Source organism: Molossus molossus, unplaced genomic scaffold (genome assembly GCF_014108415.1).
Source record: "Molossus molossus isolate mMolMol1 unplaced genomic scaffold, mMolMol1.p scaffold_m16_p_12, whole genome shotgun sequence".
Classification (NCBI taxonomy): domain Eukaryota; kingdom Metazoa; phylum Chordata; class Mammalia; order Chiroptera; family Molossidae; genus Molossus; species Molossus molossus.
Genome location: NW_023425347.1, coordinates 90,364,352 through 90,390,045, shown reverse-complemented (window position 1 = coordinate 90,390,045; position 25,694 = coordinate 90,364,352). Strand labels below are relative to the sequence as shown.

The 25,694-nt window shown below is 54.2% G+C and overlaps 2 protein-coding genes across 2 annotated transcripts in view; one reads left to right on the top strand and one right to left on the bottom strand.

Annotated features, from left to right (window-relative positions):
* The first annotated feature begins 1,595 nt into the window (after window positions 1–1,595).
* LDLRAD2 (low density lipoprotein receptor class A domain containing 2) lies at window positions 1,596–11,856 on the top strand. The gene is given in 8 exon segments (XM_036256829.1): window positions 1,596–1,696; window positions 3,365–3,515; window positions 3,518–3,557; window positions 3,560–3,774; window positions 7,104–7,216; window positions 10,414–10,577; window positions 10,694–10,782; window positions 11,788–11,856. Coding segments are annotated over 8 exon segments (942 nt in total).
* HSPG2 (heparan sulfate proteoglycan 2) overlaps window positions 11,310–25,694 on the bottom strand; it is a 102,871-nt gene continuing 88,486 nt past the window's right edge. The window contains exons 75-98 of the mRNA XM_036256828.1: window positions 24,590–24,794; window positions 23,958–24,055; window positions 23,277–23,543; window positions 22,267–22,376; window positions 21,923–22,070; window positions 21,724–21,840; window positions 21,351–21,368; window positions 20,978–21,086; window positions 20,097–20,241; window positions 19,911–20,010; window positions 19,677–19,786; window positions 19,480–19,588; window positions 18,825–18,923; window positions 18,238–18,459; window positions 17,711–17,955; window positions 17,177–17,348; window positions 16,959–17,081; window positions 16,800–16,856; window positions 13,585–13,660; window positions 13,398–13,476; window positions 13,185–13,255; window positions 12,942–13,025; window positions 12,501–12,604; window positions 11,310–12,401 (exon numbers count right to left, since the gene is read on the bottom strand). Coding sequence (XP_036112721.1) covers window positions 12,229–12,401; window positions 12,501–12,604; window positions 12,942–13,025; window positions 13,185–13,255; window positions 13,398–13,476; window positions 13,585–13,660; window positions 16,800–16,856; window positions 16,959–17,081; window positions 17,177–17,348; window positions 17,711–17,955; window positions 18,238–18,459; window positions 18,825–18,923; window positions 19,480–19,588; window positions 19,677–19,786; window positions 19,911–20,010; window positions 20,097–20,241; window positions 20,978–21,086; window positions 21,351–21,368; window positions 21,724–21,840; window positions 21,923–22,070; window positions 22,267–22,376; window positions 23,277–23,543; window positions 23,958–24,055; window positions 24,590–24,794 — 3,041 coding nt within the window. The 3' untranslated portion in view covers window positions 11,310–12,228. The remainder of the gene's footprint in view (window positions 12,402–12,500; window positions 12,605–12,941; window positions 13,026–13,184; window positions 13,256–13,397; window positions 13,477–13,584; window positions 13,661–16,799; window positions 16,857–16,958; window positions 17,082–17,176; window positions 17,349–17,710; window positions 17,956–18,237; window positions 18,460–18,824; window positions 18,924–19,479; window positions 19,589–19,676; window positions 19,787–19,910; window positions 20,011–20,096; window positions 20,242–20,977; window positions 21,087–21,350; window positions 21,369–21,723; window positions 21,841–21,922; window positions 22,071–22,266; window positions 22,377–23,276; window positions 23,544–23,957; window positions 24,056–24,589; window positions 24,795–25,694) is intronic.

Genomic DNA, 25,694 nt, shown 5'->3' with positions numbered 1-25,694 from the left:
TGTATGCATGAACAAAGGTCATGGACAACAAAGCTGGGGACAGGGTGGGGAGGAAGGGGTAGGGGGGAATCAGTGGGGGGGGAAAGGAGAAACATCTGTAACAAAAATTAATTATTTAATTAAGAAATAAATAAATAAAATCAATAAAGGAAAAATAAATAAATAAAATGTTTTACATTCAAAAAAGAAAAAAATATATAATCCCATGCAAAAAATGTATCCTAAAGCTTAAGCATCACCAGTTTCATGGTAAATCCATTCCCGCTGAAGGCAGACTTTAGTCCTCCAAGGCCTAGCCTTGGACATCATGCACAACAGATAGCATGGTTGCATCAGATGTCAGCTCTAGAAGGGAGAGCCACTAGACAGCGTCGGGACCAGTGGTTTTAACCTTCCCCTCGAGTCCTGGGACTCTGAGGTGGTGTCTCAAAGGCTTCCACGGGGGTTTCTTGAAACATGGAGCACCTCTGTTTACAGAGTAATGATGACATTAAGAGTCATTATCCAGCCCAATATGCACTGGCGCTTTACAATGTGACAGCCACTCTTCTAAGTACCCACCCTATATCAAGTTACTTCACCCTTACAACATACCTATGAAGTTGGAACTATCATCCCATTGTTCAGATGAGGAAAGTGAGACTTGAAAAGTTTCCATGTAGGAAAACTTTAGAAAAAGAAAAAGAAAATTGTTCTAATAAGTTTTGAAAAAGCCTGAAATGGCCCAGGCCCTTTCTTTTACACATGGGGGCCTAAAACCCAGAAAAAGGCAGGTTATTTGGTCAACACCATGCGTTTATTCTTATGTCCTGGATACCTGCCCTATGCCAGACGTTGTGCTATGACCCAGGGTTCAGAGATCAACAAGATAGTCGTGGAGTGCAATTTTAGTGAGGGCCAACAGACAGTATATACAACAAGATATAAATAAGCAAAATGATTCCAATGAGTGCTGATATAATAAATTTGGGGAGAAGTGACTGAGTGACAAGGCGGGAGATTCAGACTGAGATGCTCAGGAAAGTGCGGTCTGAGGAGGCGGTCTGTGACCTGAGACCTGGATGACCTGGAGAAGCCAGCCGTGGGTGCTGTGGGAAAAGAGCACTCCAGGTGGAAAGACCGAGAGGACAAAGGCCCTGAGGCAGGAATACTTTGTAACAGAGCCGACTCCTGGTCCGGTGCTCCTTCACCACTTGCTGCCTCTTTATGCCCCCAGAGAGGCCCCTCTGGTGTCCTGGGCCCCTCTGAAGTTCGGCCCCTGTTGTGCCGACTTACCCAGGAAGCAGCAGTGCTCTGGGGCTGTGGGTCCCCTTCCCAGAAGCCCTGTGGCTGGTTCTCTCCCCAGGCTCCAACCCCAGCCCCAGCCCCAAATCTCCTTGACAACCCTAGACACAGTTTTGGTCTGAAGGAGGCTCTGCACCTGGGAGCACAAAGATCACGGTGAAGAGACCAGAGGAGCTGGCGGACTTGCCTCTCCTTGTATCCTGCCAGCCTCTCCACTTGGCCTGGCCAGGCTCCCACACCCCGGTTTCCCCAAAGACCCCAGACTAAAGATTCTGCATGTCTGCCCTACTGAGGGGTGCAGCAGGGCCTGGATGGGGGCCCATCTTCTGCAGCTGCCCCAAAGGCTGCTCCTGCCAGGGGCAGCTGCCCTGACTGTGTCCGCTCTGGAGACAGGTGAGTATAAAGGGACTTGGCTGGGTGGGCAGGAGATTGGGCCCTGCCACCCTCAGAGACTGTTTCTGCGTCAGCACTCATTCTAATGGGCTGGGACCCTTGAGTTGGGGGAGCCTGGGAAACCCTGGGCCTGGTCTTGCCTGGCACTCCCCAGTCTACCCGAACCCCTCTGGGAGACTGGAGCTCCAAGTCACCAGAAGCAGGGATGGGGGATGGGTGGGCTAGCCCTCAGATTTGGCAGTGCAAACACTGGGTTTGGAGTCAGATAGCCCTGTGTCCACACACTCACTTGGCCTCTTCCTGCGTGTCTACCAGAGATCATTGTTTCACCTTTCGAAGTCTGTTTCTTCAGTAGTAAAATGGGAATCATAATAGACCCTTGCGCCCTAGCCGGTTTGGCTCAGTGGTTAGAGCATCGGCCTGCGGTCCGGAGAGCCGGGTTCGGTTCCCGCTAAGGGCACGTACTTCGGTTGCAGTTTGTCCCCGGCCCTGGTTGGTCGTGCGGGTGGCAGCTACTCGATGTGTCCCTTTCACATCGATGTTTCCCTCTCTCTCTCTCTTCCGCTCTCTCCCTCCCACTCTGTCTGTGCAAAAAATGGAAAAATGTCCTCGGGTGAGGATTAAAAATAAAAAAATAAAAATAAATAAATAAAAAGAAAATGTATTACCGTGTATATAAGATGAGATAAATCATGCCAGATACTTAGACAGCCTGGCCCATAGAAGGTGCTCAGTTCACTAACTCTACACCTCATCCCCACACTGGCATATTGTTCCGATAGCTGAGGTTAAATCAGGGTTCTTTGGGTGGGCAGGTGCCCAACTGTGTCTACCTCATCCTTAAATAAGGCAACAATGATAGCTTGCACTGCTATAACACTCACTGAATGCCAGGCACTGTCTTAACACTGAACACGTCCACATCCACAGTCCTTAGTTTCTTTTATTTTGTGTGTGTATGTGTGTGTGCATATATATATGTGTGTATATATATATATATATTTTTTTTTTTTTTCCTTTATTGATTTTAGAGAGAGAGGAAGTGAGAGGAAGAGAGAGACAGAAACATTGATGAAAGAGAACATCAATTGGCCGCCTCCTGCATGACCCCCCCTGGGGATCAGGCCCACAACCTGGGCAAGTGGCCCAACCAGGAATTGAAACAGCGACCTCTTGGTGCATAGGTCGACGTGCAACCACTGAGCCACACCAGCCGGACCACAGAACTTAGTTTCAACTCCAAAAGACAAAAAGCTGTGAAACCCAAAATTTGTTCTTACTCGATTGACTGGCAACACTTGACCTGACTGACAGGAGGCTCTATTTATCCTGCATAGGGAAGTGTCCTTACAACTGCTCTAGAAAACGTGATCATAGAAGACTGCAACATAGTATTCTCTATGTATATACATCATGTTATCCTTCTAAAATCGGGGACAATCTGAAACACATTCTAGGGTTTTGGAATAAGAGATTGGGGGCATAAATTAAACTAAATGACTTAATCCTCACAAAAATTCTGAGATTGCTTGCTCATCTCTGTTTTACAGATGAGGAAACTGAGGCTCAGAGAGGTGAGTGACTTACTTTGGGTCACACAGCTAGCAGGAGGCAGAGCCAGGCTCGGAACTAGGCCGCCAGGTTCCAGGGTCCGTGCTTTCCCCCGCAGCCCACCTGGTGGACCGCTCGGACAGACGTGGCGGGGGGGCGGGCTGCTGCTGCGCCGGTTCTACTTCGTGGTCCCGGACACCGACTGCGGGCTCGGGGGGCGGGCAGCGGCCCCCAGCGACAGGATCCGCTTCCAGTTCCGCTGCTTCCTGGTCTACAGCCTGGTCTGCAGCCGGCATCCCCAGCGCCCAACGGCGCCACCCCAGCGGCTGCGGCGCCTGCGCCCCAGGCTCTTACTTGCTGTTCTACGAGGGTCCGCCCGGAGCGCCCCGGACCCTGGGCGCCCCTCTCTGCGGCCTGACCATCCCTGCCCCGGTGGCATCCACAGGGGACTTCCTGGGCCTGCGCCTGGTCACCAGAGGTCGCCAGCCCCGCGTGGACTTCGTGGGAGAGGTAACCTCTTTCCGGTTGGGTGGGTTAGGACTGTTTGCCAGGACCGCCCCTCCAAGCTGGGGGGTAACTGTGGGCCTGGGGCCACCAATCGGGCACTGGGAGCACTAGAAGATGGAGGGGACAGGGTCCTTAGAGAGGGAAGGAGGTGATGAGTGGTGGCAGGGTTGGGGGTGGTCACAATAAGGGACATTCCAGACCCAAAGAGCCAAACCCATAAATTTGGCTTCCGTGGATATGTATAGGACACACACACTCCCACACACAACCTCACACTCTAACAACCACTCACACACACTGTACATGTATACAACTCACACCTCATACACTTATACTCACAACTCCACACACTGCACACCCACACTGCAATATGCAACCCACATACCTCACACACTGCACTCACACACGCAGTTCACATCACACGCACACCTCATGCACCCACGGTACCACCTTGCACCCTTCCACACAACTCACACACTCTCGTGTTCGCACACTGTCTCCTCAGATGATTGCAGAGGGGCCTAGTTAGGACTCTAGTTGTAAGTGACAGAAACCCACTAAGGCAAGGAGAGGGAACGGATGTTAACACAAGTCACTCACTAGGCATTGCCTGGGGCCCTTTGCATGCCACATCTCATCTGTTCCTCCCTTACAGCGACTCTGCTGCCAGTGTTCTTGTGCTCAGATGTACACAGACGGGAGACAGGCCCCGCCCCGGAGGTTAGGTAAAGTGCCCAGGCCTCCTTGCTCACAAGAGCAGCAGCTGGGTTTTCATTGCTAGAGTACATCCTCTCCTCAAATACAGCTCAAGGCTTTAGCACCAGCAGGGTCCCCCAGGACTGCAGACACAACTCACAGGTGTCACAGCCAATGTCACGGCAGAGGCTGTGTCCAGTGATGGTGAGCAGATGAGCTGCTAAAGTCTAGATTTCAAAACCACGAAGAAGCTTTATCTCCATCTCGGGCTATAAAGCCAGACTAGAGAATTAAACATGGGATTGTGAGCACTTCAAGACAAGAACATGGGAGTCTCTGAGAGCCAGCACTGGTTCGCCAGTAACTAGACCCTGACATCAGGCCCTGGGCAGCCCTTTAACACTGAGCTTGGAGTCGGGTACTCTGTGCTGTCTCATTTGTCTTTTAAAAAAATTTTTTTTTCTTGATTGATTTTTAGAGAAGGAGGGAGAGAGAGAGAGAGAGAGAGAGAGAGAGAGAGAGAGAAACATCAATGAGAAAGCACACTGACTGGCCACCTTCCCATGTCCCCAGCCAGGGATCAGGCCCACAACCTGGGATGTGCCCTGACCGGGAATTGAACCGGCGACCTCTTGGTGCATGGGTCAACGCTCAACCACTGAGCCACACGGCCGGGCTCATTTATCTCTTTAGTCAAGTCCCACTGTACTTCTTCCCTGAAATTGTGCATAGTTTGAATTTTGGATTTTAGATTCTCTCTCTTCCCCATTAGAGTCTCTGGCTCTGGGAGGAACTATATGAAATTTGTACCCTAATTATTGAGGTCATGACCCATGGTGTGTGGGGTCCCTTTTTGGCTCCAGTAAGTTCCTATGATGTTCTGCAAACAGCTCTCACTGGCTGATTAGAAATCAACCCCTCCCTCTGCGTGCCCTCCCTCCATTTCTCCCAGTGGCCGTCCTCTCTTTTGAGGAGCAGCTGTCAGCCAGGGAGGCCAAGAATGTTGCTGCTGCTCTGTGTCTAGCAGTATTGGGCTCCAAAAAGGTGGTGGTGGTGAAGCCCTATCGCAACTCTGGCTTCCTTGGATCAGTTTTGTCATTTGAATGCAGAAGGCTCATTTCACATCCTTGGGCCGCATGCACAGTCTCAGTCGCTCCCACCTGCAAGCACACCCTGCCCAGCTCTTGCACACGCTCTTACACTTACAGTCACGTATGACTCCCCGTACACTACTGCTTTCTCTCTCATAGCCATCCACTCGTACACTGAAACACCATCTATATATTAGATTATTCATTTTCATTTGCAAATGAAAGAAATCCAACTCAAGTTGGCTTGGGGCTCTCCTATAACTGGGATATTAATGTATGGTTCAGGTATAGCTGTATCCAGGAGCGCAAGTAATGTCACCTGGGCTCTCTCTCTTTGTTTTCTTCCTCTCTCTTTGCCTTGTGTGGGTCTATTTGGCTTCCATCCCAGGCAGCTCCTCTTTCTACTTGGCGACAAGGTTACCCTGCAGCTCCAAGTCCACAATCACCCTTACAGCCAGAACATCAATGAAATAGAGAGTGAGCATCTTTTTTATGGTTCTAACAAAAGTCCTGGGGTCAAATCTGATTGGTCATGACCAGGAAAGGGAATATTCTGATGCCCATGCCCACCTCTTAGCTATGGTATTGGGCAGCCCCACCTGAACCAGCTTTCTCCACAGAATGGGATGCTGAGTGAGCCAACCTGTCTGCCACACCCTTGCACCGAGACATACAATTCTTTCACCTGTGTGCAGAGTCATGCATTTAACAAATATAAATTGAGCACCTGCAAGTTGCCAGAGGCTGTTCTAGGCTCTCCCTAGAGAACAAGTGAGAAGCTTCTGCCCTCTTTGAACTGGTATTTTGGTGGGGGAGACAGACCAAAAACAAATAGTCAAGTAAATCGTTATACTGCTTAGGCGGGACATGCTGCAGGGGAACTCAGATCAGGAGCAAGAGGGTGGGAGACTGGGGGAGGGGTGGTGTGCTGTTCTCATGTGGAGGCTTGGGAAGGCCTCCCCACATCACATCTGAGTGGACACCTGGAGGGAGCCACGCCATGACCTGGGGACAATGCCAGGCAGAGCGGCTGGCAGGTACAACGCCGGGAGTGAGGATTTGCTTGGAAGTGTTCGGGTTCACTGGGATACTGCAGGCTGCACGCACGCACACGTGCAGACACGGCCACACCCCCTGTGTGCCACAGTGTTTATGAGCATGGGACTGAATTCCTACTCTGCTACTTAGATGTGGGCTGTGTGGCCTTGGCCAAGTGACCTGACCTCCCCGTGCCTCAGTTTTCTCTTCTCAAATGGGGCTAATGACAGTATTTACCCCACAGGGTTATTGTGAGAACTTAATGAGCTGGGATGTGAATGAAGAAAGTGTTTAGAACCATTCCTGGCAAGGAACAAAAACTCAATGAATGTTAGCTGCCATCATCATCAACATCATCATCATCATTATCATAAGACTGTCTCCCATGAAATGCTCAATCATGCTCTCGTCTGCACACACATGGGAACAGCCTTCTCCTCCCACCTCCCACATTTCCTCACTATAGGACCGCACATCCTGCTGTGTTATGGGCTGGCCTACGGTCCTCATAACATGCCTCCCCTTTTGGCCTCAGGTCCCTAGTTCCGCTGTCGGAATGGCAGGTGCGTCCCCCCGAGCCTGGTGTGCGATCTCTGGGGCATGGACAACTGTGGTGACGGCAGTGACCAGGCTTCCTGGCCACCAGCCAGCTGCAGCCAGTGATGGGTGCAGCCTGGGCCCTGCTGAGCAGCTAGAAGGGAAGCCAGGGCCCAGCTCCCCTTTCCTAGGGCAGGGCCAGTGGGCGGGCGGGAGGCAGGGGTGTGGTAGAAGAGAATAAGGGAGAGCGCAGTTGGGGGGAATTGCTTTAGAGCCGAGTTCCTGAGGATCAGAGCAAGTTAGAGCCAGAATGACACTAGAGATGATTTAATCCAGATTTAATCCAGCTGTTTTATCCTCACCCGAGGACATTTTTGCACTTATCTTCAGATAGAGTGGGAGGGAGAGAGGGAGGAAGAGAGAGAGAAACATCAATGTGAGAGACACATCAACTGGCTGCCACCCACATGACCCCAACCAGGGCTGGGAACAAACTGCCCTCAGCGGGAACCAAACCCAGGTCTCTCTGGTCCCCGGGCCTACGCTCTAACCGCTGAGCCAAACCGGCCAGGGCTAATCCAGATGCTTTCAAATGGCATATTAGTGGTGGAAGCTCTTCCTAAAAGGGGCTTTGCACAGAGGCCCAAGACATCACGAAGAGAGATGATCTATTTAAGTGGACGTGAAGGGCTCCGTGTCCCATTGAGGAACCTGACTTAGACTCTCAAGACTTCCTTTGAAAACCATTAAGTCTGACTCACACATTTTGCAGATGGAAAAACTGAGGCCTAGGGAGGAGAAATGACTCTATGGCCCAAGGTCCTAGTCAGTGAGTGGCATAACCTCTGAGTACAGAGAGACCAGATCACCCAGGAATATCCTTCTTGGGAATCTGGAGATGCCCCTTCTCCCCACCTCCCAGGGCTGGCATATACTGTTGAACAGGTTGTTTATGCAAAAAAAGCACCTGGCTGGCCCTGACCGGTTTTGCTCAGCGGTTAGAGCATCAGCTCGCGGACCAATGAGTCTTGGGTTCGATTCTGGTCAAGGGCATGTACTTCAATTGCAGTTTGTCCCTGGCCCTGGTTGGGGTTGTGCGGGTGGCAACCAGTCGATGTGTCTCTCTCGCACCGATGTGTCTCTCTCTCTTTCTCTCTCTCTCTCTCTCTCTCTCTCCTTCCTTCCCTCCTGCTCTATCTGAAGATAAATAGAAGAATATCCTGGGGTGAGGATAAAAAAAAAAAAAGCACGTGGCTGGGGGGTGAGATCCAGCTGCCCAGGCTCCTTGGCAGGTTCTCGCCATCTCCCTGGCATTCTGTGCTTTGTGCCATGAGGCTCAGCCCTTACGTCCCGCCCCCCCGTCCTGCATACCCATTCCCTCGGTGGTCTCCTTTGTAGCGCATCACCAGCTGGACTGCCTTTGAACTCTGGTTACATAACCGCCTCCCTGTTCTCTCCACATGGACGTGTAGGCGGCATCGCAAATGTCACTTGGCCCAGCACTGAACTCCTGATGCACGGCTGTCGGTGACACTTTATTCCTTTTGTAGCTCATAACCAAGCCATCAGCATCAATCTGCCTGATGGTTTTCTCACCATAAAAATGGGAGTTAGGGGTTATTAGGAGAAAGACTAGCGGTAAAGTGTCACTTTCATGACATCGTATCAAAGGTACATACCACCAACCTGAAGCGTGGCTGTTGATGTTGGCCTTGAACCTGGCTGAGGTCTGTTTGTCAGGTTTCTCCACTGTTCCTCTTTCTGCCTCCTCTCTCCACACTGTCTCTTTGGGAGGAAGTCACTGCCCCCTGGCTGGAGGAGCCCTCTAAGACAGTCAGTCATCCACTCCCACGCTCAGAACTCCCCAAGCTCCTCGCTCCAACACAAAGCCCAGCCTCCCAGGGGCTCACCTGCCCTCGCTCCCTCAGCTCCTCCACACTGTTCCCCAGCAGCTCCTTCCACACCGGTCTTGTCTTGCCTTGGTCTCAAGACTAGCTCTCTCCTCTGCCTGGAAGATGCTTTCCCAGAGACTTTCATGCTCATTCCTTTGCCTCCCACGGGTCTCTGCTTAACCCCCACTCTTAGTGAGCTCTCTTATGACCCCTTTATTTAAAAACAACAGCCCTGTATCCATGGATGGGTGAATGGATAAACAAAACATGATATGTTTTCAAAACACAATGGAATATTATTCGGCCCTACAAAGGCAATTCGGACACATGCTACAACATGGACAAGACCTTGAAGACGTGCTGTTAATTGAAAGAAGCTAAACAAAAAAGGATAGATGGTGTATGATTCCACTTATATGAGACACCTAGAGTCCTCAAAACCACAGAAAGTAGAATGGTGGTTGCCAGAACTGTGGTGGGCAGAGAATGGGGAGTCAGTGGTTAATGGGAACTGTCTCAGTTTTGCAAAATGAAGAGAGTTCTGGATGATGGTGATGGTTGCACAACACTGTGAACGTGCTTAATACCACTGAGCTGTGCACTTTAACAGAAGGTTAATGGTTTGTGGTATATTTCACCACAATTAAAAAATTAAAAAAAAAAAAAGCAACCCTGCTCCTAGACAACATGCCCTGTCCTTTTTCTCTGCTTTATTAAAAAAAAATGTTTTTAGTGATTTTAGGGAGAGAGAGAGACAGAGAGAGAGAAACACCAACCAGCTGCTCCCTCCACTAGGGATCAAACCTGCAACCCAGGCATGTGCCCTGACTGGGAATCAAACCAGCGACCTCCTGGTGCATGGGATGAGGCTCAATCCACTGAGCCACACCAGCCAGGGCTCCCTGCTTAATTTTATCTCCATTTGACATGATATAATTTCTTTTGTGTCTTCTCACACTAAACTGCCAGTTCCATAAAGACATTTTTGTCTATTTTGCTGTTGTATCCCTCTAGTCCCTAGAACAATGCCAGGGGCAGAGCAGATGCTTGAGAAAGACAGTCAAATGAGTGGAAGAATGAACCTCTCTATGCCTGTTTCCTTATCTGTAAAATACGGTGAAAAAACTCACTGTTCAGGGTTGTGTGAAACACTGTAGGTAAAGGGCCAGCGCCGAGCATGGTGTTCGGTGCACATGCTCCTTCCTGGGAAGCAGCTCTATTCATACACCCCAGGCCCTGGAGCTAGAACGCATGAGTTCCAGTCCGGCTGTGTGACCTGGGCAAGCGACTTAACCTCACTTCCCTGATCTATAAAATGGAAATAATAATGGTCACAAACTCAGAGAGGTCGGGGGAGGATTAAATGAGACAGTCATGCCTTAGAAGGGGCAGCTCTCAGTGTTAGCTCTGTTATTTCCCAATGCAGGTCCCTCTCTGATGCCCAGCCAGGAGGGAAGTATGGAGGCTGATACCTCCAAGCCCCTGAGTGTCTCCCCAGCTCTAGGTTAAGCAGGCCCCCTGTAGCCTGCAGCTGGGAGCAGTGCCCAAGCAGGCAGGGGCCCTGCCCAGCAGGATGCAGTTCTGGAAGGTAGGTGGCTCTTGTTACCACCTGCTCCCACACCTCCCACCAAGGTCACACTCGTCCCTCTCCAGGTGTTGTGAACTGGGCTGAGGCCCGAGTGGAATCTCCCTTTCCTTCCACAGGTCCCCAGCTACGGAAGGTGGCACTGGCTTCCTCGCTGCTCCTGGCCTGTGCTGGCCTCCTCTGGTGCTGTTGCTCCTCTAGCCAGCAGGCCTGGTGGGCTGGTGCCCGTTGCCTCTGCCTTAGCTGCATCATCTGTGACACATGTCCTGGCCAGGTGGCCCCTGGGGAGCTGCGGTGGAGCAGAACAGCCTTCCAAGGTCAGGGAGGCCATTCATAGAGAGGCTGCAGCTTCAGAGGAAGGGGAGTGGGCTCTGGAGACGGACAGACCCCGGGTTCTGTCCCCATCCCCCAGAGGACTGTGTGACCTTGGGCAGGTTGCGTAGCCCTCTGAGACGCAAGTCTGCTCCTCTGGAAAGTGGGAGGATTCCTGCCTCAGGAGGTTGTGGGGAAGGCCACAGGAGGTAACTGGCCCTGTAGCTCGCCTGGTGGCTGACACTCTGCTGGACCAGGGAAGAGCAGGACCTCCATGCCCAGTGCAGGAAGCAGGGGCCTCGAAGCTGCCTTGATTCACCCCCAGACCTCATGGGGCCTGCTTTGCCCCACCCTGTCCCGCCCTCAGGTTCCACCCAATCAAGCCCTCCTCAAAGACACAAGGGACCGCCCTGGCGGGGATAGCACCGTTTATTAAGAAAGATCAAGACAAAGACCACAGGAGGGTCCCTTCTAGGACAGAGACCAGGCGTCCTGACCCAACATCTGGGGGTCTGCTGGTAGGGAGGGCACTTGCCCCCCGCTGGGCCCTCAGGTTCCCACAGATGGGGCAGGGCTGTCATGGCCCCTTCCTGTCCCTCCACCATAAGTCCTGGCTTCCCCCACCCAAGGCACTAGCCCTTTCCAACCACCAACGCCCGCCTCCCCCCATGTCCCTTGGGCCTTCACTTCCAGAGCGGTGGGGGGTTGGCGGAGACCCTCTCAGTGCTGGGCTCTGCCTTCAGCAGCTCCTGGTGGGAGCTGGGGTGGTTTCCTCGCAGCCCCCGAGGGCAGGGACCCTGGGCCAGGTGTCAGGTAGAGGGGAAGGTGGAAGTGGGCTGGGACATGGGCTAATGGGGGTGGGGGCTGCCTGTCCAGGGGTAAGCTGCCTTTTGCTCCACAGTTGGCACTAAAGAGCTTTTGCTACCCAGAGGAGGGTGGCAAAGGCCACTGCGATGCCCTCTGCTCCTAGTGGCTGGTGAAGACTCAGGCTGTACACCGAGGCTGGCTCTTGTAGGGACGGCGGTGCCCGAGGGCTGCAGAAATGGGCGGCCCAGCTCTGCAGTGGGGGCTCTGCTGGTGGGGGCCCTCCGCCACCACGCCTGCCCCCCTGAGGCACCTGCTCCCATCCAGCATGCACTGCTCCCCAGCCTGTGGCTTTGCCCAGGTGTGTTTGTGTGGGGGATGGCATGCCCACCCTCCAGTCCAGCCCAGGGCAGTAGCAGCAAAGCGTGGCATCGCCTCAGTTTCTTACAAAATATTCATAATAATAATATTAATAATAATAGACTCGACGTTGTGGGGCTGGGGCGCTGCCCAAGAGTCCTTGTGGCCAGGTAGCTGCCTACGAGGGGCAGGGACGCGTGTTGAACCCCGCCTGGGCACTGTGCTGCAGGTCCAGTGGCTGTGGGGGAGGGGCGCCGGGTCCGGCCGAGTGCAGCACCAGGTTCCTGAGACAGCCGGTGAGGCCCGAGGAGAACCTGCCCCTGGTCAGTGTGGCCACGTCGGGGGCTCCGCCTAGGGGAGGGGAGAGACAGGACCTGTCAGCTCCAAGGCCCCAGAGGAGAGGAAGGCATGTCCCCGAGCCCTGCACCAAGGCCTGATCCCGGGACTTACCGATGTAGATGCTGCTCTTGGTGTTGACCGCCACGTTCGGGCCTGGGGACTGGCCGCTGACCACCTCCTCACCATCCACCTGGATGGAGCCTCTCCGGCCCTGTCTGTGGTGGGTGGAACCGGGTCAGGCCCTTCACCATCTGTTCTCGTGCTCCTTGACCCGAGGAGCCCTTCCTTTTCTACAAGACTCCAGAGAAGTCTGCTCCCCAGCTCCTTCCTTCCCCACTGGATGAGATCTGGCCCCTACACAGCTCCTAGCACCCACCCAGGTTCCATCCACCCCAGGTGCTTACCCTCCCACCCCCACGGAGTTCCGTCCTGCCCCCAAGGCAGTGCTTGGCTCTCCCCGACCCCGGCTTCAAGTTGTCTCCCCAGCACCCAGTGCCTCCTTCCCCAGGCACGGTGAGGCCCTTGCCCTAGTGCCAGGGCGGGCTCCCTTACCGCAGCGCCGTCACCCGATGCCACTCGCCGTCATTGATGGGGTCCTCAGAGATGAGGCGGGCCTCCCCACTGCCCAGCTGGTAGCTGCAGTCACACAGGCCCAGAAAGGTGTGAGGTGGGGCAGGACGGGGTGGGTGTCACCGGGGCACTGGGAGCTGCGGCTTCTCGTGGGAAGATCCATGGGGCTGACTAGAGGGGAGCCACTGAGGGGGTGAGGGAGGCCGGGGAAGGGAGAGGACCCACCTGAAGACAAGGTGCCCATCCTGAAGCCCGAGACTGATGAAGTCCTTCCCTTGGCTGGTCTCGCCCACCTCCTGCCAGGGAAGCAGAGGTCTCTGGGGTCCTAGCCTGGAGAGCTGAGGCCCCTGAGGGTGGTGGCCTCCGCCTTTTCTTTCCCACTCCCCTGGCCACTGGAGGGCTGGGAACACGAAGGCCAGGGCTGGACCCCGCACTCACCATGCCCTGCCAGAGCAGGAGGCCGCTGGCTGTGCTGGTCCGAAGTTCCAGCTGGATGGTCTCAGGTACCGTGGGCAGGCTGCGTGGGGTGGGGAGCAGGTGAGGGGGCAGAAGTCCCAGATTCCCATCCCCCTCCCTGCGGCCTGCACCCTCCCTGGGCTTACAGGCTCTCCCAACACCCACCCACCTCCTGGAGAAGACCTGGCTGGGGAGGACTAGGAAGCCACCGTCATGGAAATACGCTCCGTACTGTCCTGGGGCGTCTGCGGGAGGAAAGGGGGACATAAGACAGCTGCCCACCTCGCAGTACCCACCTGGCATCGGTTCCCTTGACCCCACCTCCACCCCGACATGTACGACCACAGGGCCCTGAACCTGCAGTCACTGGAGAGCCAAAGGGCTGTGGACAGAATTCGGGGGCCTGTGAACTTGGATGGGGAAACATTGTTCACTCACGTCTCACTGACATTGAGCAGTTTCTTTAATTACGCGTGTAGGCTACAAACTACAGGAGTAGCAGCAGGACCTGGGACTTTCTTGCTGATAGATTTCCTTTGCGAATTACAGCAGGTGCAAATATCTCAGAACACTGTTGATGCTTACTGAAATTGTGATAGCTCTTAGGACCAGCACTAGATCTTGTTATTTAATGTTGATAAAGAAGCACATAGGTGAGGGAAGAACCAAAGAACTTATATGCATATATGCACAACCAATCGACACAGACACTAGGCTGGGGAAGGCAGGCAGGGGGCAGGAACAGGAAGGGGGGGTCAGTGGGGAAAAAAAGGGGGACATCTGTAATACTTTCAACAATTAAAAAAAAGCACATAGATTACAATTGATATATATTGATAATCTTATTTCAGTATAATTGGTTTCCTATGCATTTAAAAAAATATGTTTTTATTGATTTTTTTAGACAGAGAGAGATAGAAACATCGATGTCAGAGAGAAACATCGATTGGCTGCCTCCTGCACACCCCTTACTGGGATTGAGCCTGCAACCTGGGCACGTGCCCTGAATCAGAAATCGAACCGGGACCTCTCAGTCCATGGGACATCACTCAATCCACTGAGCCACACCAGCTGGGCCCTATGCACTTTTTTTTGTTGTTGTTAATCTTCACCTGAGAATACTTTTCCATTGGTTTTTAGATAGAGTGGAAAGGAAGAAGGGAGAGAGAGAAACATCGATGTGAGAGAGACACATTGATTGGCTGCCTTCTGCATGACCCCAACTGGGGTCAGTGATCTAACCTGCAACCCAGGTACATGCCCTTGACTGGTAATCGAACCTGCGACCCTTTGGTTTGAGGGCTGATGCTCCAGCTGCTAAGCCAAACTGCATTTTTTAAAAAGCAGTCAGTAGGTCCAGGTAGGGTGAGCAACCATCCCTATTTGCTAAGTCTTTGCCGTGGTTTTAGCTCTGGAAGTCCCATATCCCAAGAAACCCCTCAGCCCTGAGGAAACTGGGACAGTTGGTCACCTGAGTCCAGGGCACCTGAAAGCTTCAGAACCTTTGTGATCCTTCCATCTCTCAGATGGGAAGACAGGCTCAGGGTGAGTAACTCGCCCCGGAAGTGGGAAGTCTGGATGGCAACCTGACCTTTTGGCTCTAATGTCCATACTGGGGCAGCTCCAACAGCCCTAGCCCTACCTGCTCAGACCCATCCCACAGGCCAGCGCTGGGCCCTGTGGGCCTGGAAGCTACAAGGGTTGGGGATACTTGGCCATTCTCTACCAAACAAGAGGAGAACAGCTAACATTTACCAAGCACCTACTATGTGCCAATCACTGTGCAGAGAGTTCCACATCCAGCTATAAACATAACTTCATTTACCAGATCCTTACAATAATCCCACAACTTATATATAATATTAATAAAAGCTAACATTAGATACCCACTCTGGACCAGACGTTATTCTAAGCACTTTATTTTTTTTTAAATATTTAAATTTTTTTCTTTATTGATTTTAGAGAGAGAAGAAGGGAGAGGGAGAGAGAGATAGAAACATCGATGAGAGAGAACATTGATTGGCCACCTCCTGCATGCCCCCCACTGGGGATCGGGCCCACAACCTGGGCATGTGCCCTGACCGGGAATCGAACCGGTGACCTCTTGGTGCAGGGGTCAATGCTCAGCCACTGAGCCACCCAGGCTGGGCTATTCTAAGCATTTTAAATACATTAAATAATTTTACTCTCACACACAAAATTTTATCCAAAGCCTTGTGGAAAGATGTTATTTCTCTCTATTGTATACATGAGGAAACTGGCACAGAGAGGTTAAGTGACTCACTCAAAGTCACACAGCTACTAAGTGACAGGGCTAGGGTTTGAAGCCAGGCAGGCTAACTTCAGAGTTCATGCTCTTACCCACTGTATCACTACCTCTCCTACTACATTACATTAGTGATAAATAGGATAATATCTAGCCCAGACAGTGTGGTTCAGTGGTTGAGCTCAACCCATGCACCAAGAAGTCGCCAGTTCAAGTCCTGGTCAGGGCACATTCCCAGGTAGTGGGCCAAATCCCTAGTGGGGAACATGCAGGAGGTGGCCAATTGATGTTCTCTCTCATCAATGTTCCTATCTCTCTCTCCCTCTCCTTTCCTCTCTCTCTAAAATCAATGAAGAAAAAATAAATAAATAAAAAGATAATATCTGTAAAGCAGTTAACATAGTGCCTGTGAATGTTCAATAAACACTCATTTTAAATTATTATCACTGTTTTTATTTATTTATTATTATTATTATTTTTTTTATCCTCACCTGAGGACATTTTTGCATTTATCTTCAGACAGAGCGGGAGGGAGAGAGGGGGGAAGAGAGAGAGAGAGAGAAACATCGATGTGAGAGAGACACATCGACTGGTTGCCACCCACTTGACCCAATCGGGGCCGGGGACAAACTGCAACCAAGGCACATGCCCTTAGTGGGAACTGAACCCGGGACTCCCTGGTCCGCGGGCCGACGCTCTAACTGCTCAGCCAAACTGGCCAGGGCCTATTATCACTGCTTTTACACAGACTGTGGAATCCCTGAGAACGAGGGTCCTGCCTTATTCATCTTATATTTACTGCTCCCAGGACAAGGATGGTCACACAATAGATGTTTGTTGACAGAATGCATGAATATAGAGGAAGAAACTGAGATCAGAGTGGTTTAAGGGCCTACCCAAGGTCACCTAGCCAGTAAGTATATGGTAGGACCCAGCTCTGTGTGGCTTTGCTCTTCTTTATTCTGCCTGTTTGTGCCCAGCGGGCCTCTCCCACGAACCTGTCTGTTTAGAGGCCAGAACGAAAGGCGTGGGGTAATTGGACAAGGGGCTGAGAGACCTGACGCCAGGAAGGAGCCAGGCCCGCTCAGCTCCTCTGGCTGGCCACAGCAAATACATACCGTTGCCCCCACTACCTTCAAGACGCCAGTCGGACTCTGTTGTGCCATGTCCAGAGCCTAAGGAGAAAAGCAGGGTCCAGTGAGTGGGCACAGATACTCATGGGTACTCTGTCCAGCCCCAGAGCCCCCAAAACGGGGTGGAGAAGCCAGGGTGGTTACCTTGTTGGCAGCGTGGGCCAGAGAAGCCAGGGGGACAGAGGCAGTGGGTGCCCTGGCAGGTGCCGCCATGCAGACAGGGCTCACGGAGCTGGCAGGGGTTCTCCTCATGCTCGCAGAGGTCTCCTGCGGGTCATGGAGAGGTGAGTATGCAGGGGTGGGAGTTGCTGCTGACCACCCTGCACTCCTCCCCCTCCCAGCGCCTGGGCAGGCTCACACACCTTTGAAGCCATCTCGACACAGGCACTGGACCTCATACTCGCCAGCAGGAAAGCACGTGGCGCCGTTCTGGCAAGGCTGGCGCTCACACGGGGAGCTGTCATAGCACTGCCCGATGCCCCGACTGCCCAGGAAGCTGTAGGTGAGGTCTAGCCGCTTTCCATTCACTGACACCTGTGGGCAGAGGCACACTGAAGGACTCAAGCCAACACAGCAGGCAGGGGCACGGTGTCCCAGCAGAGAGGATGCAGCAGAGGCAGCTGGGAACCCAAGCTGGAACCTGAGCAGGAACGTGGGACTGCAGAGCAGGGCGGGGAGGAAGAGCAGCGCCCACTGTGCACCGCCAACATCCATCAGTACCGTCAATGCTCAGTACAACCCTTCAAATCAGGTACAATTATCCCCGTTTTACAGAGAAGGAAACTGAGGCTCAGAGGTGAAGTTTCTGGCTCCAAAGGCCTTCAGCTGGCTGCAGGTGGAGGGACCTGGTCTTCACCCCTCCCCTCCCCACTTGTCCTCTGGAAGCTGCCCCTCACCTCGCCAATGCAGCCACGGAAGGGAGTGCTGATATTGGCAGCCGGGGACAGTTGCACGGAGGGCTCCACGCCACCGAGGTAGAGGAGGGTGTGCAGATTGAGGCCTTGGCTCTTGCCCGGCGAGGAGCGCAGCACAGGGCGTCCGCCGTTCACCCGCAGGCTGCCGTCCTTGTTGAGGCGCTCGGCGGACACGCGGTGCCAGCGGCTAAGGGCCAGCGGCTCTGCGCTCCGCAGAACAGCCAGCCCTGGGGAGGAAGCCAGGGAGGGGTGACGCCCAGTGACCCCGTCCTACCCGGCCCACAGAGACCTGAGTAGATAGGGAACTTCTTTGGCCTCCTGGTGTTCCGTGAGGAACCTGAGAGATCTAGGAACTTGACTAAAGTCGCACAGAGAAGGAAAGGAGCAGGGGACTTCACCTGGCCTGACTTCTGAATTTATTCCTCTGGGCCTCCTCGGGGCACAGACAGCCAAGGGGGGCACAGAGCGTGGCACCGAGAGCCCATGTGCACTCGGTGTCCAGTGCTCACCTGACCCCAGTTCGTAGCGGAACTCCAGGTGGCCACCGACCATCGCCAGGGACACGAAGTCTTCCACAGGCTCGCGCTTCCCCCCACTGAACAGCAGGATTCCGTTGGGTGCCAGAGGCTTGAACTCGATGTCCAGGCGTAGCTCGTGGTGTGTGTTGGTGAGGGCGGGCAGCACCAGATAGGAGCCCGTGCCCGACATGGAGGGAGTGGTCACAGTCACACCTGCGGCAGCCACAGCTCAGCCGGGGGCAGTGGGGGTACCAGAGTTCCAGGAGGGGTCCGAGTACTCAGCCTGCTCTGGGACCCCTGCCCATCTCACTCTCTAGTCCCAGAGGCTCACAGGAACCCCTGGCCACCCGGCTCTGCAGGCCAGGCTGAGAGGGTCTCCAGTAAGATGGACATCCCTTTTGGGGCCTCTCATGCAAGGGATTCAGACCGGGCAGAAACTTGGCCAGGTGACTTTGAGGCCCCCTGGCTCTAGTATAATTTTACCATCCCAGGGCCCATCATGGCCTCAAAGGGCCCCTGCCCAGCTTCCCCGATTCCTCCTGGGATCCCTGGGGGGTCTTAGCCTGGGCTCCACTCACCTTCCTCACACCTCAACCCGAAGCGGCCCAGGTGGCAGCGGCAGGTGTAGCCTCGGCCATCAGGCCGGTTCACACAGGTAGCATCGGGCCCACAGGCCTCTGGAGGACACACAGGCCACAAGGAGGACACTGAGGTGACCCAAGGGAAGGTGTGGTCCTGATGCCAAAGTCCTACCTATTGCACCCCAGGGCCTCGGCTATCTAGGGCTTGGCCAGACTCAGCAGGAGGAATGGATTAGAGCAAGGACGGGGCCAGAGGGGGCTGGGCAGGGGCCGGCATCGGGGGAAGTGAATGAGTGACTCTGTGATGTTCCTGAAACACTGTACCCAGACAACAGTATGGGGGTGATGAGTATGTGGGTGGCAGGTAACAGGAGAGCGCCTTGGTAACAGATGGGAAGGTGGTATTGCCTGGACCGCACTGATGGGCGGTGAGTACCTGGGCATCAGTAATCGGGGTGAGTACTTGGGCAGCAGAGATGGGAGGCAGAGCGGTATGAGGGTGGCAGAGGTGGAAGTCAGGTGGCAGGAGTGGTAAGCAGATGGGTGAGAGTAACCGGGTATGGCAAGCACAGGTGGCAGTTGGGGTATGGGTGGATATGAAGGGGCACAGGCAAGTGCCCAGTGTGACAGTGATCAGAGGGTGGGTACACACCTGAGTGGCAGTGCAGGGCCTGGGAGTGCTCACAGCGGCTCCCAGTGAAGCCAGCTGGGCAGGTGCACACGTAGCTGCTGCTCTTCGAGTCCTGGCACCAGCCCCCGTTCTGTAAGGCAGCCCCCAGAGGTCAGGCCGAGAACACTCTGGGCCTCCCCTACTCTCCACAGGGCCCTGCATGTGAGGCGTGGGGTTACCTGGCAAGGCTGGTCCCGACAGGTGGGGCAGTGGGAGATGCCATGTGCTGTGAGGTTGAGGTCATGGAAGACAATCTCCTCACCCTGGATTTGTAGCTCCCGGACACAGCCTGGGGGGTGAGCAGGTGGATGAGCATAGGTGGGGGTGCTGCGAGGCTGGCTCCCAGGCTCCCATGGGCTCTGCCAGCCAGCCAGGTAAGGCTTGGCCAGGGCTGCAGATGGGGAGGGGCTCACCTATGAAGCCACTGCTCAGCCCCGCTTTGGGGATGGCACCATAGTCAGGGTAGCCACCCAGGTAGAGCTCCTCATTCAAGTCCAAGCCCTGGAACTTGCCCTGGGGAGTGGAAAGGTCAGGAACTTCAGGCAGGCTGGGTGGAGGTGGGGCAGAGGCTGGGAATAGGGGGATGGGTTGGGTCTCACCTGGGAGGTCCCATTGACTGGGGCCAGGCTGCCCACAATCAGGGAGCCTTGGGTGAGGCTGCGCAGCAGGGTCACGGTGTGGAACTGGCCCAGCGCCAGCGGTGTGGGGTGGCGGATGGTGGCCATGCCTGAGCCTGCATCAAACCTGCTCCATGGGGCAGGGGCAGGGCCAGGGCAGGAGAGAGTGGATGTCTGGTTTTTAAGAAGGGCTGGCAAGGGGCCCAGCCTGCGCAAAGGTAACATCACCATTCCCTGTGGTCCCGCTTCAGTTCCTGGCCCTGTCTTGTCTTCTTACCCCATTACCTACCCCCAGCTCAGCCCACCCCTGTGCCTTCCCTAGCTCTTCTGCCACTCCCCTGGCCTGGAGCTTGTCCAGAACAGCCCCGGGGTTCTAACTGCCCCCAGTTCCAGGGCCTGCAGCCTAGCACCTGGCCTCACTGTCCTCAGCACGGTCTCTGAGATCACCTTATTTCTTCCCTTCTTTGTTTACAGCTGGTCTTCTGCAACTAGAATATACTCTTCCGCAAAGGCCTGAACTTGATGTGTTTTGTTTATCCCTGAATCAGTGCCTGGCACATAGCAGGTATTTAGCAATAACTGTCGAATGAATGAATGAATGAATGAATGAATTAATGAATCCTGACTGCAGCAGTCCCACCTCCTAAGGATTTCTGTGCAACTCTCAAGCTGCTTCCTCCTCCCTGACTGGCGTACTGTGCCCACTCCAGCAGATCAGGTGGTCGCTGAGGGTAATGACCACATCTCCTTCCTCCAAAACCTCTGTGTACAACTCAGGCCAGGGTAGTGTATGTATGACGAAAGCCCTGCAGTCTAATCTCCCAGCCCCCTCCCACTGTTAATGGGGAGGCCAAGGGTCTCACCGGAACTCGGGCCTTCCTCCCACGAGGCCGAAGGAGATGAAGTCGGGCAGCCTGTTGGCCAGGTTGGTGCTGCCTGGGATCCGCTTCTGCCCATTGTACAGCAGCATCCCTGGTAGGCACAGCTGTGTAAGGGCCTCCCAGCCAGCTACGGGTTCCCTGTCTGCCCAGCCCAAGAATGAACCACCCATGCTTATGAGCCTTCCACCTAACAGCTGTTTCTCCCTTTGGCACACCCCACACAGCCAGAGCCTTCCCACGACCTCAGCACGGTGCCCTGAATGGAAGGCCTTGCTGACAGCTTCTAGAGAGAAACTGACTGCTTCACTCACACTGTAGGGTCCACCTGAATGAGGTGATGGAGGCAGACACTCACCCGAGTAGAGAAGGAGGCCTGGACAGTGAAAGTCAGAGACCGCAAGAGGTGGGAGGAGACAGATGAGAGAGAGAGAGAGAGAGGAGGAAAGGGTGAGAGGCGGGAGATGGAGGGAAGGAGCAGAGATAAGAACAGGAAGATGGGAGAGGGGCCATGGGGAGGCTCAGATGGGAGATGTCACTGAGGCGGAGGTGGAAGAGAGAGGAGGCATGGGGGAGGCCCAGAGAGGGGGCCCGGCAGGCCTGGGGGCTCCGGTAGAGGGAGGGCTGAGGGAGGGGAGGAGGACAGGGCTGCCAGGGCTCATACCACGATGGCAGTTACACCAGGAGATTCCCTGCCCTAGGTCCCCCAAATCAGCTTCTCTCCTGCTCACCATCAGCTGAGTCAGGCCGGAAGGTGATCTTGATCTCAAACTTTCTGTAGGCATCCTTGATGGTGGGCAGCGGCAGGAAGGAGTGGGGGGTCTGCGTGAAGTAGGGCACCACCCTCTCTGTCGGCAGATAGCACAGTCAGAGATGATGCCCACCAGGCAGTGGGCAGGGCACTGCCCATCCCGGAGGCTATTGTCTTACCTGGTACCTGCAGATTGGCAAAGGCTTTGACCTTGCCCTGGCGGTTAGTGGCAGTGCAGACATAGGTGCCTGCGTCCTGGGGTCGAACTGAGGGCAGGAGCAGCATGTTGTTCTCCACACGGCTGTCAGGTGGCAGGTTCCCATTCAGCTGCAAACACACCCACTTTGGACCCTGGCCTTGGCCTGCACCTCCATAGAACCTGTCTCCCATGTCTGCCTCAGGCCAACCCTCAAACCCTGACCACTCTGTGCCAAGCCTGGATAAGGTCCTAGAGGCACTGAGATGGTGAAGACCTGGTCCCTGACCCTCAGGTATGCCCACTGGTCCCCTGCCAGGCATTTACCTTGCTCCAGGTGATGTCAGGAGCAGGGTAGCCAGACGCCATGCAGGGGAAGGCGGCTGCAGAACCAGCAGGCACACGGACCTCTGGGGGTGTTGAGATCTGGGGCAAAGCTACGAGGAGGAAGGAGACAGAGGCCATCAACCTGATGACAGCCACTTGTGAACCCAGCATGTCCTCACTGCACAGACGAAGAAACTGGCTGAGAGGGAAATGTGGCTGCACAGGAGGAACTGGGCAGTCAGGGTTCAGGGACAGTCCATTGGACTCTAGCCCAAGACTCTTCAACACACCTGGGCAGAAAATGGTGCAGCTCTCTGGGGATCTAAGAAGGGGTAGGTACTAGGGTGGTTTGGGGTGAAAAGGAACTGCGTTTGAAGAAAGCACAGATTTGTGCCTGCCCTGCATCCACTGTCCTTGTTTTGCTCTCTGTCATGTCTCTTGGTGTCAACGTGCTCCGCCCTCAGACAGATATACAGAACAGGTGCTCCCGTAGGTAAGGACTACATATTGTTTTCCTCTGATTCTCCTTGCTGTAGCCTTTTCCTGCAAGTTCCAGCCTGCCCCAGAGGAACACTCACTTTTTTTTTTTTTTTTTTTTTCATCCTCACCCGAGGACACTTTTCCATTTTTGTTCAGATAGAGCGAGAGGGAGAGAGAGGAAGAGAGAGAGAGAGAGAAACATCGACGTGAAGGGACACATCGAGTGGCTGCCACCCACACGACCAACCAGGGCCGGGGACAAACTGCAACCGAGGCACATGCCCTTAGCGGGAACCGAACCCAGGTCTCTCAGGACCGCAGGCCGACGCTCTAACCACTGAGCCAAACCGGCCAGGGCGGAACACTCACTTTTATCCCTGCTGCCACCACTGTTATAAAACCTGCCCCTTAAATATACAAAATTAAAAATTCCCAAGAGAGTGGAAGAGCAAAGCAGGTGTGGCGTAGAGGGCAGTGTGAGAAGCCCCTGCGACGCTCCCCAACCCTACAGAGATCCCTCCAGCCTTCACCTTGCACGAGCAGCAGCACATGGGACTGGGTGGTGCCAGCGGCGTTGGTAGCGGTGCAGCGGTATTGTCCAGCGTCAGCCATCTCCACATGGGCAATCCTAACGATGCCTCCGCTCTGCATGATGCCAGGCCGCAGGCGTCCTCCAACTTTGCTCCATGTCACTTGAGGCTTGGGGTCACCCATGGCCAGGCACTCGAACTCCACAGCGTGCCCGACCACCACGGTCTGCACAGAGGTCCGGATGTTGATGAGGACCGATGGCAGGGCTGGGCGGGGAGGAGGCAAAGGCAGCATGAGGCCAAGCTGCTGCAGGCCTGGCCTGAGAGTGCGGGGAAGGAGAGCACTGGAGCCCTAGGCATTCATTCATCTCTCCCTTCTCTTTTTCAAGCATTCACTCATCAACACACTCTAGTTTGCTGTTTTGTTTATTCCTTTACTCACTTGTGTATCCACTGTCATTATTCATTGGTTTGTCTGAGCGCCCACTCACTCCACCCATCTCCCTTCTTCCTCCTTCCCTTGCAATGTTTGTCGAGCCCCTTTATACTAGACACAGGCAAGATACAATCAGATCATTCTCTCTATTCATACACATTGAAGGGGCTTCCTGGGAAACATGGTCTCTGTACCCCTCATCTCTGTCCCCTGCTCTTGGCAGAGGCCGAACGCCAAAATCTTACCTTGGACAACCAGCTGGGCACTGGCCTGGGCCTGTCCCCATGGTCCATAGGCCTGGCAAATATATGTCCCTTGGCAGCTCTGGTCCAAGTTCTGGATTCTGTAAAGGAAAAATAAAAAGTCATCAGTGAATAAAAACAACGGATGAGAATGCTTTACAATTTTATGGGAGTTCAAAGCCACCAGAGATCAGCACATGGTGTCTCCTAGTTTCCTAGTAACCATGTGAGGAAGGTAAGCTGGCAGGCAGGGTGGGTGTCACCACACTCATTTTAGACTAACACCTTGTGGTCTAGAGCTCAAGATAAAATTGTCAAGTAGCAGAGCTGCAATTTGGATCATGTTTCTATATCTGGCCACAGAACCTGTTCTCTTTCCTCTATACAACAATACAAATGTGGGCCACCATTTACGAAAGCCTTCCACGTGCTAAGCACTGTGTTAAGTGCTTAGACAGTTTCACTCTGGTCTCATATAACCCCCTGCATGGCTGAGAACAAGGAGGTTTAGGGTGAAGTGACCTGTGCCAAGGATACTGTTTCATGTGTGGAGCCCCAGAGGGCAGGTCTCCCAACAACCCTATGGTACACCTTGGGCCGGGGTGCCCACATTGTCCTCCCCCATCCCCTCTCACCGAAGCACCCCATCCTGCACACTGTGGCCAGGAGGCAGCTGACCCCCTTCCTTGACCCAGCGGAGCTGGGTGTCTTGGTCGTTAGGCACGGCACAGTGGAACTCCACGCTGGCCCCTATGCTCTTGGTCTCCAGCTGAGGCGTGACCTGAACGGTGGGTGTGGACCCTGCTGGGACGGCAGTGGCAGGGAGAGAGCCAGAGGAGCCTGCGGGGAGATGTACGAGGCTGTGTGTGTGTGTGATCCCTGAAGCCTCCCCAGGACCCAGGGAGCCCCCATCCTAATAGCCTAGGAATGTTATCCGGTAGCTTCTCTGACCAGAGGAAAAGGACCTTCCACTGGCAGATTCATGCATCTGCTCACTCACACAGTCATTCAGTGAACATATACGAGAGCCTGTCGGACACTGGGCTCTGTGCTTCCACAAGCTCTGGTCTAACCTAAGAGGACCCATGGTCATGGTGAAGGCACCTACATGTCCTCCTGCAGGGGATGGATGGGAGGGCGGGTGCAGATACATATCATCACCCTTTACTAAGTGCCTACTGTGTGCCACAGGCTTTACATATGTGTATCTGTCTGTCAGCCAGTGTGCTAGCACTGTTCGCTCCACCTTACGGATGAAGAAACTGAGGTGTGAGATGACCTGGCCACGTCTTACCCCTGTCAAGTGACAGACCTGTGCACTGGGCCCAGGCTCACTGCACCCAGGCTCACGACCAATGGGCTCATGCTTTTCCACTTCCAGAATCTGGGGCCCAACAGCACTTGTCTGGCCTTGTGTAACTGGAGGAGACCACGGAGATTGGATTCTTTAGAGATCTACTGAAACCCTGGGCATGCCAGGGCTGGTGCTGCCATCATGTGTGCATTGTCATCGCTGTCCGGCACTGACGGAGCCCACTCTGGGTGCTGTGTGCACAAGCCTGGGCTGCTGAAATGACTAGGTCCAGGCACCCTTAGTCTGGCAGGCGAAGAAGGCAGGAGGATTCATGTAAACAGCCCTTGACAGTGTGACGTCAATGGCAAGGGAGGGGTGCAGCCGTGAGCCCGAGGTTCTGAGAACTCAGTGAGGGGCACCTGCTTCAAGCCTTGGGGAACGGGGAA